General features: G+C 32.4%; 1 protein-coding gene across 1 annotated transcript; it reads left to right on the top strand.

Moving 5' to 3' along the window:
• The first annotated feature begins 1,115 nt into the window (after window positions 1–1,115).
• Window positions 1,116–11,190, top strand: LOC143062278 (uncharacterized). Its single transcript, XM_076234019.1, has 10 exons — window positions 1,116–1,363; window positions 1,700–1,824; window positions 2,215–2,386; window positions 2,712–2,835; window positions 3,188–3,424; window positions 5,638–5,741; window positions 6,192–6,300; window positions 6,913–7,042; window positions 8,679–8,852; window positions 10,991–11,190. Exons 1-10 carry the CDS (start codon window positions 1,305–1,307, stop codon window positions 11,128–11,130), a joined length of 1,374 nt encoding a protein of 457 aa, XP_076090134.1. The 5' UTR covers window positions 1,116–1,304; the 3' UTR covers window positions 11,131–11,190.
• Window positions 11,191–13,120: the final 1,930 nt, after the last annotated feature.

Here is a 13,120-nt window from a genome sequence, read left to right on the forward strand (position 1 = left end):
CAAGAGATAACTCAGTCACTAAGTCTGACATTGTATTCACTTTAAAGTTAATTACCTCATTTAACTGTTCATGTGGAGTAAGGACAGTCACATAGTCTACAACAGATTTCCCTGTACCTTTAATATGAGTAAAATCTTGCGAGCCAATTCGCCCATTTACCATACACATGTTACAATCTACTAAAAACTCAATGAGTAAATCACCATTTCTATTTGTACATTATCAACACCTTCAATAAAATCTTTGGCATCTCCACATCTAGAGATTATTAGATATTATGAATTTTTATGACAATAGAGAAACATGCTAGATTAGGTGAACGTTTGTCTGTAACGACCACTGCTCACTACTTACTTATTAAAGAATTTAAACTGTGGGGTAACCAAAGGTTCTTAACACCTTCAATAATAAAATAATTCGAAAAAATAATCAGGAATAACCTTTATGTTTTGATTTATATTATTGATATAAATCATAACATCGTGTTATTCCTGATTAATTTTTCGAAGAACTTCATTTAGGTGTAGAGAACCTTTGGTGACCCCACAGTTTAAGTGTCTTTAACAAGTACATAGTGAGCAGTGGTCGTTACAGACAAACGTTCACATAATCTGTCCCAGTCAATGGGATAATCTGGGTCGTCAATCAATGGTCACAGCCACACTGTTTTGAATATGATTCTATTTATTACAGAGCATGCCAGTATTTATATCTATGTATACTTGTTCAATAATTGTATTATTTTTGTAAAAGGAGACGGATTTGTAAAAGCAAATTCATGTTTCGGAATCCTTAATATTATTTCATTTGTATAATATCGTTTAATGTTGATTTATCTGAATAAATATTGTTTAAACTAATGGTAAATTTCATTGTGCAATGAATGTCAATTTCAGAAGGACGCGGGATTTTTGTTAGTCAACCAATATAACATAACATAATGAAACATACATGCAATGTAATTTTTCGCGCCTGATAATGCCAAGCTTTCTCTGCTACGAACGATATGCTGCAAAAAGCAAAAAAAAAAAAGATTTTTTTAAGAAATGCGTTAAATTCAATTTTTGCTATTCCTGTTCAAAATCTGAATAAAAATTTATAATAATAATATTTTAGTTTATTTTACAAGGCGCTTCTGTCAATTGTCTTTGCGTCTTCACCATCGTCAACCAATGGCAAAGCAATAGAACTATGACGTTGTCATCTTTCTCTGTCTTCTCTGTGGCGACGTTCCTTCACTACGCCATAGAAAGTCACAAAATATTTCCAGGATATTTTCGTTGATTTTTAAGAAGATAAAGAAATGAATTCAGTGTTAATACCAGATATTATATGTCGGCTTATGTCCGGTCCATATCACAGGTGAGTTAAGTATACTGACAATGCCTCTCTACATCATTTAATTTGATAACCGAAGAATTAATTTTGGTTAAATATTTCTATTTTTTTATCTACGAGTTTTGATTCATTTCATTTATCTTGAACTTTTAAGACATCTTTTCTCTAATTTTATTTATTTCTAACCTTATTCTCGATGCTTTCTTTTTTCTTGTCATATTTTCGCAATTTATATTCCTATATTTTGAATATATTGCCTGTCATTCTTTATGCTGTTAACCCCATCCATACAATCAATTGCCGTGCAGTTTCAAACTTTTATGTAAGTACATAGTAAATTAAGAATTTTTCTAATTGCAGTATTACTAACTTTACAACATTGTGCGAAGAGCTAGAAGACCATATTGATCCAACAATAGATGAAGTACGTATGGAGAAGATGATCAGCATCATGAAGAGATTGAGAGATTATAAAACAGATGAAGGTAAGTTTTTGTTGCCAAAGACTTCTACATATATGTCAAAGAAGATGTTTTATCTTCGAAAAAGACAAAATATTCAAGATTATTTTGGTAAGAAATCCTGTTTATACAATTATTTTCTTGAGAATTTTAACTTCCCTAATTTAGTATATGGATATATTGTATCCGAGACCACGATTTTATTATTTACCTTAATCAAAAAATAGGTTGTTTATTTTCGGAGATAAATACAATTCGATGTTTTTATGAAAAACTTAAAGGCTTGCGAATTCCTCTGTCATTGACCAACATTTAAAAAAAAACACCATGTTACAGATAGAGTGATCTTTTATATGGTACTGAATATTTGATTCTAGAAATAATTTAGCAATGGACAATACAATATCTTTGCAGTGTTTCCTAAGATGAACGAGTTATTTTATATGTTGACGGAGACAGTTTTCAGTGTTGTCGAGTCCCAGGAGAATTGGTCACTCTCTGAATCAGATAAGCCATCAGTAGCCAGGATGATTCTTGACAAATTTCAGAAAATGATAGTAGGAGGCAGAATTCTGCCAAAACAAACGTGAGTTCAAAGAATTTACTTTTCGGATAACATCCTATCTTAACAAATTCAGATTTTTCAATATTTGAAAATATTTTGTTTGTATTTTAGAAATTCGCTTCACGAAAAACTTTTAAAAATAAAAGTTAAAACAGAAATTGGAGAATTTTATTTTTGGATAATATTTTGTCGCTGCTTGAGAAATTAGAAAACCGATTCGAAGAAATAAAATGAAAAACATGCGGAAACACAAAAGTTCGAGTGATTTATTTGGTAATTTAGAGTATAATTTTATCAATCAAACTAAATTTCATTTGTTTTCTAATACAATTCTGTTGCATTTTAGGTTAACGGAGAAAAAATGCCACAAGCGGCATAAACAAGTAAGAGAATACAAAGAAGTACAAGATTTAACGAAATTGATAGAGAACCACGAGAAAATTTATCAGGAACTTCAAGAACAGCAAAAGGTAAACTAACGTCAACAATTTTGATATTACAGTAATACGAAACAGCGAAACAACGAAACAGTAGAACCAACAATAAAAAAGCAAAGCAACCAAAAACTGCGGAAAACTGAATTAGAGAACCAACAGAATCAGCGAAACATATTTGTCTTACGGAAAGACTTATCGTAGTGTTCTACAATAAAGGACGTTCCGTTATTTTGTTGTTTCATTGTTTTATATTTGATTTCGTATTTGTCCATTGTTCTATAGTTCTCAAGTTTAATGTAGTAACCGCAAGCAATATTTTTGTTTTGTTTTGAAGACTTTTTCAACAAATTTATTCATCTGATAGTTTATTATATTTTTTCTTCAGAAATGTAAGGTCATCAACGACAAGGTGACATTTGTTACAGACTTACTTCAGCGTAAAAAAACCTTCTTCGCAGAATATGAAGACAAATTCTCGTCTAAAAATCATGAGCGGAGAAAGGATTATATTGAGTTTCTTCAAGAGAAGTTAGAGAGAAAGATGGAGAAAGCTGCTGAGACTACGGGAAAGTATCAAACTTTGCTTTATGCTGAAAGTGTGGCCAAAGATAAAGTGAGACAGGTACACATATATAAATGATAATAAGAAATAAATAGTAATCACAATTCCTTTTTTAAAGAATTGTCTGGGGGAGGGGAGGGAGAGAAATATTTTTCGTAGTTATTCCACAAGACTATCATACATGAATTAAAAATCAAAATATGAGAACCACATTTTCCGTTTACCGATACTGCGAACTCAGTTAAATTGGAAAGGAGAAAAATAGTTAGGAGGCTCTGGGGTTTGTTAGTCTGGTATGATTTTTTTTTAAATTTTAGTTTATTTATAAAATTTATAAATATGTTTTGGAGTTTAGTATGACGTTCATTTTCACTGAACTAGTACACATTTTTATTAAGGGGTCAGCTGTGACCCACCTATTATAAGTTTTATCGCACCGCGGATAAATTATCACGTTGTGATTGGTTTAAAGACGTCACGTGGTGACCCCATATTATAAGTTATATGGTTCGCTACTGACCCCATACGGATCCATAGAGGGTTAGTAAAATCCATAGGGGGTGAGGCCGGAGGCCGAGTCCCCTATGAATTTTATTCACCCTCTATGGATCCGTAGGGGGTCAGTAGTTAACCGTATAACGAATTTATCGGACTATTTTTCAACAACACGCAGCAGAAAAATTCTAGCGTGCGATAAATTCGTTATACGGTCCCCCTACGGATCCATAGATGGTTAGTAAAATCCATAGGGGGTGAGGCCTCTATGGATCCGTAGGGGGTCAGTAGTTAACCGTATAACGATTTTATCGCACGCTGGACCTTTTCTGACGTCACCATTAACGCGTCATCAACCCCTATGAAATTTACTAACCCCCTACGGTCTCATAGGGGGACACCACGTGACGGCGCTAACCCAATCACAACGTGATATTTTACCAGCGGTGCGATAATTATTATCATCATATACTGAGACTGAATAACATGTGATTTTTAATGTATGATAATAGCATAAAATTAACGTAAATTTCATATTTTTCGAATTGGTGCTTAGCGGGCTGATATGAAAAGTTTATCACATGCTTCGATTGTTATCACATGCCTTTCCGTAACGTTATCGCATGGCATTCCGGTGATACTCGGCATATTCCGGGAAATACACTTAAAGGTGTCTTACCACCAATTAAAAGTCCCTATCTGTTCAACCAAATTTTACAATTTTCACAGCTTTCTAAATATTTTACCTTAAGTTTAACTTCATAGAAACCAGGTATATCCTGAATTGTACATGTATCAGCTTTCTACATGCCAATTTTCAACAGATGTTTAAAATCATTTAAAAAAGAAAAGGTCTTCCGAATAGAGGTACCACTAAAAATAACCCCTGGTTTTCTGGAAATCTTAAATTAGTATACAGTAACTATGGAGTGCATTAATCCTCAATTTTTAATGCAAACTCATAAACAAGTAAATTTTAGCTCAAAATGGTCTTAATATATTTCTCTTTCACCAAAAGTTTCATTTCTGCCAATTTGTTGGTTAGTTTAAGTAAACAATGACATCAAATGCACTATTTTTTGTCCGAGAAGGCCTACTTTTAAATTTGAAGGAGTAATTGGTGGTATGACACCTAAATGATACGTTTTCAGCGAAAAATATTACAAAGTAGTGTACAAAAAAATTATTTGGATACTGAAAAGTATATTGTGTAGAATAATAATAATAAAAAAAAAAAAAAAAAAATAAAAACCAAACAAATTACTCAATAAATGCGGTTTTTTTTTTATTGAAGTTTCAAACATAATTTAGTTAGTTAATTTGAAAAAGTTGACTTCTCCAAACAGTGTTCATTATGTATATTGTTGATTTTTTTTTTTTTTTTTTTTTTTTTGTCGATTCGTCAATATTGAAATGTTTTCCTTCTCTGTTGAGGCATATGGTAAAAAGATTTCATATCTAATGTACTAAATTTGGGGTCCGACGTCCATGAACTTTTCACTCTTTGCACTTCTATTTTGGGAACACGTAACAGGATCAATACATGATGAATCTGTTATTTTTCTCCATTGTTGAAGCATATGATAAAAAGATCATAACATGTCATTTTTCATATCGCATGTATTATCAGCCCTCGGTCAATATCAGCCCTCGAGCCATGCGGCTCTAGGGCTGATATTGAACCTTGGGCTGATAATACATGTGATATGAAAAATGCCATGTAATAATCTGATATTATTACATACTATACGAGTAATTTATAAATAATTTCTTTACAGTTGGAAAGACAAATTTTAGATAGTCTAAAATTCGGATTCAACGAAAAGATATTGAGTGGACTTGTTTTTCTGAAGCGAGTTTTGTCAACCGTTAACACTGAAAGGTAAGCTTATCTACCTCCAAATTGATCCTTAATTTCAGAGGATATTTTTTTTTCTATAAATCGGAAGCATATGATTAGGAGTAGGCATCATTCAAACATCATGTATTATATACATATATATATATATATAAAAATATGTATGTAGGATTAAACTAAAATGATATATATGTATAATTTTGTGAAGACAATTATTTTTAATGACAAAAAATTGTAAAGTGAACCCCGCCTTTTAATTATTTTTCCAACATTTGGTATCATATTGCAAAAATGAAATAAACTAATTTCTCGTTTTAAAAATTGTGTTTTGACTTGTCACACATATCACGCCATTTTTTGTCTCTTAAAAGTTCAAATTCTTTATTGTAAATTCTCAGACACATTTAGTGTTACAAGAGGAATTTAGTACATTTTATTTTGAACTATATATAACTTGCATGTTTGTTTACACAGATCACATGACATGATGCAGCACATCCAAAAGCTAGAATGTGAGAGCCAACATTTAGTTACCAACATCGTAAATACACTTAGTTCAAAATACAATAGTGTATCACCCCAGGTACTTATTTTTATCTATGAGTATGTTTGTATATGAAGACGTTAAACTAGAAACAAATAAAATGCGCGGAAATAAGCAAATCTTATACGACTCTGCTGCGCATGTATGACAGTTAAATAAAAGGCTCCCTCGCAAATAATTCCAACTTTGGTCCTCATTTTATAAGAATATTGAAGTATTTGAACAATTTAGTGAACTAGAGAGATATTATAAATATTATAAGATTTGTTGCAAATTAAATAAGTGTTTGAAATTTAGAAATTATTGTGAGGTGTTTATTAATGCTTACCATGTGACTTCCTGATTATCACAATATTTCTATATACATGATATATACGTATGTTATTTTAAAGTCATACAATCGTTATGATTCAAAGGCTCGCATTTGTATGCTCCACGTAGTAGCATTATATTTTGCCGTTTGTGCGTCTTTTAGTTCATTCGTCCGTCTGTCCCGCTTCAGTTTAAAGTTTTTGGTCAAGGCAGTTTTTTTGATGAAGTTGAAGTCTAAGCAACTTGAAACTCAATCTTTCTAATTATATATATTGTATAAAATATAGATTATAAAATGTTCAGTTTAATTTAGTTTGCTCATATATTTCTATTTACAAGGAATTTCATCTTCAACATAGATTTTCTCAGAAACTTCCAGACTGTGAATTCACTGGATACCAAGAAAGCCTTAGGCAAATCAAGTTGAAAACATTAAAGAAAGGTGTGCAACAGGGCACCAGTCATGATAGTAAGTGTCTTTAGTATAATATCTTCATAAAAGAATGTAGGACATGCATTTTATTCTTGTCTTTTTCCATAGTCCGAGATTACTCTGACGTCCAATGGCTGTTTTTCCAGACAAGCTGGGATCGTGGGACGGCCCCAGCTTGTCCGACAAAACAGCCGCTGGACGTCAGAGTAATCTCGGACAACTTTTTCCATTGAAACGGAAATGGTAATCATTACATCATAGTACGTCTGACACTTTTATATCACTTTGCAATATTGCAGTATGTTTAAAAGTTCACTCGGTAATACCATTTTACCATCGAAACATTTCTTTCTTAAAACATTTTCTACCTCATACAATTTTTCAGAAATACTATCATTCTGAGGTTTTTGAGACACATTATCCACACCCTGGGGTATTTCAGTATTATCTACCAAATTAGGGGGAATTTCTTCATCTGCTAGAATAGCGGGCTCAGTGGCATCTACATTTGGGGGAGGTTGAGTATGCCATAAAAACCCATGTTTTAAACGGTTGACATAAACTAGGTTCTTGACTAGTTTTCCATCTTATTTACTGCGGATTTTAACATGAATGTCTGAAAGTTTTTTGTGTAATATAGTTCATGTGTCTTTCTGTTTGCTTTTGTTACCATTTGTTGTTTTCGTTTCTTGAGAATTTCTACGGCTACTTCTCGTGATTGGTCCAGATTTTCCAATAAACGAATTATATAGTCACGGCAAGTCACTGGCAAATCAAAACTGTCAAAACTTATATCTAGCAAGGATCTAGGACATCGTCCATGTGTGAGAAAAAATGTATATCCAGTACTGTCAAGACAAGGTGTATTGTTGTACGAATATTGTATAAACGGAATAAATCGATCCCAATTGTTAGTCATCATCAATACGTTTGAAAATAGAATTCACTATAGTTGACATCATTCGCTCGCTCTGACCGTTACACTGTGGATGAAAACTAGTTGTCTGTGTTTTCTTTACATCTAAAAGACGACAAGTTTCGCGAACAATGTTTGATAAATAGTTCGTTCCACGATCAGAGTGCAAAGTTTTACAAATTCCATGACGGCATATGACATTCTTTGTAAAGGTGTCTGCTACGATAATAGCGATAATGTCTTTAACAGGTATAAGTTCTACATATTTGGTCAAGTAACAAATAAATACAGTACATATTTATTTCCATTGGTTACAGTCTTACGCACTGGTCCTAAAATATCAGTACTAACGGCTTCAAATGGTTGACTGGGGACAGACATAGACATTAATTTAGCTTTTGTTGATGTTTGTGGTCGCTTACGTTGGCTGCAAGACTTTACCCAATCTATAACATCAGAGTTTAACGACGGCCAGTAATATCATAAGTGCGTTTTGAATAAAGTACGATTTATGCCGCAATGATTACCGTTTAACAAATTTATTGTTTTGTTGCCTTTTTATTATGTATAAAACTTTAGAATGCTTTGTTTTTGTGCTGTTAACTTATCTTATTTTTTCTTATTATCTTTTATTATAATTATCATTATTACAGGCAAATAAGTTAATCTTTTCTATGTTCAATCTGTCGGAAAAAAATCTTGTATACTTTTTCTGTACCTAAAAATATTTTAGTTCTTCATTTTTTGAATGAACAGAAGCCAACAAAGACGCAGCAGCTTTTACCCACTGCTTCACACGTCAGACATATCTTGATACACGTCACTTGAATAATACACTTCCAGGCATTAGTGCAGCATCTTTTGAGACACACCCAGGCTGTAGTGCAGCATCTTTTGAGACACATGCAGGCTGTAGTGCAGTACCAAAAGGTAACTGGTATACTACATTTTATTCCGATTCTATAATCAGTTATTATGATTCATAATCACCAAGGAAAGAAACAAAAATAATGACATATGTTATAACGTATGAAATAAACGTCATTATCAGCAATCAGCAAACCTTTCAAACTTTTTTAAAACTGTTTTATTTGACTGTTTATTGATGACTCATTTTAGACGATTCACGCGGCTGCTGTGCAAAATGTCAATCCTGGTATCTATGATGAGTTTATAAAAAATAAAACTATAAAACAAAACAAGAATCAAAAGTTAAAATAGTTTTAAAAAGTTAAGGATGTACTTAGGTGAGGTTACTAGTAGGTGAAAATTAATAAAGTAAGAAGTTAAAATTGATACTATAAGCTGGTAGAGCATCAATTAAGGATAAAAATAAGCAAAAAATATTGATAGGTCATGGACCTCCTTTTCGAGATATTTGAGATTTAAAATATGGCGGGAAAAGGCTGACTCGGACTTTTACCTTATATTTGCATCGGTATTATTAGGTCTCAAAACAAAAGAAAGAAAATTAAGAATCTTCTAAAATTTTGGTAAATGACCTTTCATGAGCTATTAAGTCTTATATGAAAAAATAAATGGGTGTTATGGGGCAAAATATTTTACATTGTATTGTATGGAAAAACACCAAGGAGTCCGAACATTTGACACAAATTCCAAAATCTCACCTAAGTACATCCTTAAGGGTATATACCATATTTTCAAGTCTATATTTCTTAGTTGGCATTTCAAATTTTTGATCACTGAGAGTTCATGTAAGCAATCAATATCACAAATAACATTGCCAAGTGCAGCAAATCTCGCTTTTAAGTCACATATGGAATAGAGTTTTGTAATGCCCCACCTATGATCATTATGTTTTTCGGTCTGTGTGTCCGTTCGTTCGTCCGTCCGTCCTTTCGTTCGTCTCTCCCTCCGTCTGTACGGTCCACTGAACATAGAAATTGGTAGTGCGAATGGGGCATCCGTGTACTATGTTTTACAATATGATTGGACTGTACTACAAAAGTTTCATTCTTAGTTGCGCTTAAATATGTTTGGAAAAGAATTTGGTTACAATGTGCTTTTGATTTATTAGGCCAAATAAAAAATATGTGTGTTTCCTATTTCCCTACCTACTCTATATTTTAAGCTAAGAAATAGACTACATGTAGCTACAAGTTTTTTTGTCATTTTTCAATAAGCTAGAGCTGATGTTAAAAACAGAATTTCTCTCCCATAGACTCAATGTGAAAAAAAATTGTCAAATGAAAAAAAATCCCGGTCAACCTATCCACAGGCACTTGTCTCAGAAAACTTTTCCCCATATACCTTAATATAACACAAGGTACTTAACTTGCATTTTAGAAAAATGTCAGGTGGTGACGAAGTTCCGTTATATGCCGCTTTATAGGCTGTCAACTCCACTAAAACTTGTTCTATCGTAAATCTAAATTGATTTATCTTTACAATGGTGTATAACATGCCTACATTTGTTGTCGGAATCATCCGTAGCAATCCTTCCAAAGTATGTAAATCGTAATAATTTTGCAAACCACTGAAGAATTGGCAATAATTAAACGAGTCACGTCTCCTTGTATATCTCGGTTTCCGATTGGTCAATTCTATGGGAAAGTCTAAATGATTCTCGGAGTTATCTGATCTTGTTTCGTTTCATACGTAAAGTCAAGAGAGAGTCTGCATGACATTGACGTCATGGGAAAATTTGTAACTTATTAGACATACCACAAACAACCAAACAACACTTGTTCGATTTTTTTCACGGTATATTATACAATTTCACTAACTATATGATAAGTTCCATTCGTACGAAAACTAACAGTTTTTTCTGAAACAATTTTTATAATTAATCATTTACTGCGAGACGTGTATTGCCAATTTTGTGTAGGTTGACGAAATAATGACGATTGACATACTTGGGTAGGATTTATACGGATGATTCCGACAACAACACTAGGCGTGTTATACACCATTGTGAAGATAAATCAATTTGGATTTACGGCATAACAAGTTTTATGAACCTACATGTATCCTATTTTTTTCAATGATGTAATAGGAAACACACATATTATTTTATTAGGCCTTATGCGTTATTTTTAATGTTGTAGGGATGATTGTTAAACAAAAGATTGCAACAGCATCTAGTGATGTCTCATTTGGATGGTACAAAATGCATCCATGGCAACAAAAGAAATGGACCTTCTTTCTGAAGAACTCAATACAACATTGTCATAATCTTGAACAATAATTCTTCATATTATAAAAAAGAATCTGTACCATTTTGAAAATAAAGAATATATTATTTATATTTCTTTTTATGAACTGTGATTTTTACGGTTTGTATAATTTCGAATATTGTATACGTTTTGACTAAATAGGGCCATTGTCGTCTTTTCTCGACAGAAAAGTTGTCAGTAACTCCAATTATTCTCCTCGACAATGGTAAACACATTAAAAAACAATTTTCTAAGATTTGAATACAAAAATAAGTTACTGGTTAAAGTTAAACCGAATGCAGCAAACACAGTTATTTTTGTTTTAACCATAATACAATTCAGATGCTTTGTGGAATATAAACTTCGTTTTTTATCATGTCTACGAAGAAAACTTGTTGGATGTGTAACATCGCAGGCAACGTCTGGTCGGAACGTCGAATCCGAGACCTTGCACAGTGAGCACCATTACCAGAAAACTTCTGGTCCATTCTTGTTTATATTGTCTTAATCATTTTTTCATCTTCATAACTCAAACTTATAATAAGATTGCCGTGTTACATTTCCAACCAAATTTCAATATAAAAATTACTACTGATCCAAACGTTGTACAATCGAATATTTTCTTTGTGTATCATTGTAAACCAATGAAAGCACATCACAGGTAGTAACATTCAAACAAAGTTTTTCATACAAAAATACATTTTGTTTCAGTTTGTCTTTTCCATCCGACTTTAAATTCTGGTAAGAAGAACTGTCTACTGGTTTTTTAACACATATTTATTTTCACCTTCAGAAACACCAGACCAGTTTAGAGATTTGAAACCAAATGTATCAGAAAATGTCAGTTACCTTTCAATATAATTCTCTAAAATCTATCTTGGTTTTCTGGGCTTAAGCAACTGATCTTTTTTTGAGTAGTTTCAATATATGAACATACATAATGCATCATTTCCCTATGTCAAATAAATATCTGTTCTCCCACCCCAACCCTAGTCTTTATATTAACCAGGTATTATTGTTCTTTTTTAGCTCACCTGGCCCGAAGGGCCACAATCATCTTTGGGCTATCTAGTTTTAAACATGTGTCCGGTCACCCGGCCATCAAATCAAGATGGCCGCCACGGCTAAAAATAGAACATAGGGGTAAAATGCAGTTTTTGACTTATAACTCAAAAACCAAAGCATTTAGAGCAAATCCGATTGAGAAAAATTGTTTATCAGGTCAAGATCTATCTACCCTGAAATTTTTAGATGAATCGTACAACCTGTTGTTGGGTTGCTGCCCCTGAATCGGTTATTTTAAGGCTGAAATTTTGATGTTTTTGGTTATTATCTTGAATATTATTATTATAGATAGAGATAAACTGTAAACAGCAATAATGTTCAGCAAAGTAAGATTTACAAATAAGTTAACATGACCGAAATGGTCAATTGACCCCCAAAGGAGTTATTGTCCTTTATAGTCAATTTTTAACAATTTTCATAAAATTTGTAAATCTTTATTAACATTTTCCACTGAAACTTCTGGGCCAGTTCATGTTAGATAGAGATAATTGTAAGCAGCAAGACTGTTTAGTAAAGTAAGATGTACAAACACATCACCATCACCAAAACACAATTTTGTCATGAATCCATCTGCTTCCTTTGTTTAATATTCACATAGACCAAGGTGAGCGACACAGGCTCTTTAGAGCCTCTAGTTTTATCATACTCTTAAACTACAATTTTGTAAAATTTTATAAAAAAAATTGACCGAGCATTTAATATTTAGGTAAATATTGCATGTAATGCAATCAAAACCGTATGGGACTGACCTGATATCTAAATCTTCCAAGGCTAATCCCTACCTTTCTTATACACAAAATATAGTGCATTAATCATAGCATTCTATACATCTATCCAGAAATTTATCAATGTAATATATGCTCAGATATGCAAGGCACGAAATGATGTTTCACTTGTCAAGAAAATTACCTAATTTTGCAAGGTGCAGGAATCTAATATCTGTTCTAAAAATAGAAT

The sequence above is a fragment of the Mytilus galloprovincialis genome, chromosome 2 (assembly GCF_965363235.1).
Source record: "Mytilus galloprovincialis chromosome 2, xbMytGall1.hap1.1, whole genome shotgun sequence".
In the NCBI taxonomy this organism is placed as follows: Eukaryota; Metazoa; Mollusca; class Bivalvia; order Mytilida; family Mytilidae; genus Mytilus; species Mytilus galloprovincialis.

Bases quoted from the DNA above. Each gene is read 5' to 3' on its own strand.
- LOC143062278 (XM_076234019.1), top strand. From the start codon at position 1,305: ATGAATTCAGTGTTAATACCAGATATTATATGTCGGCTTATGTCCGGT. The intron at 3,425-5,637 runs GTACACATATAT...ATTTCTTTACAG, and splicing joins CCAAAGATAAAGTGAGACAG to TTGGAAAGACAAATTTTAGA. The intron at 8,853-10,990 runs GTAACTGGTATA...TTAATGTTGTAG, and splicing joins CTGTAGTGCAGTACCAAAAG to GGATGATTGTTAAACAAAAG.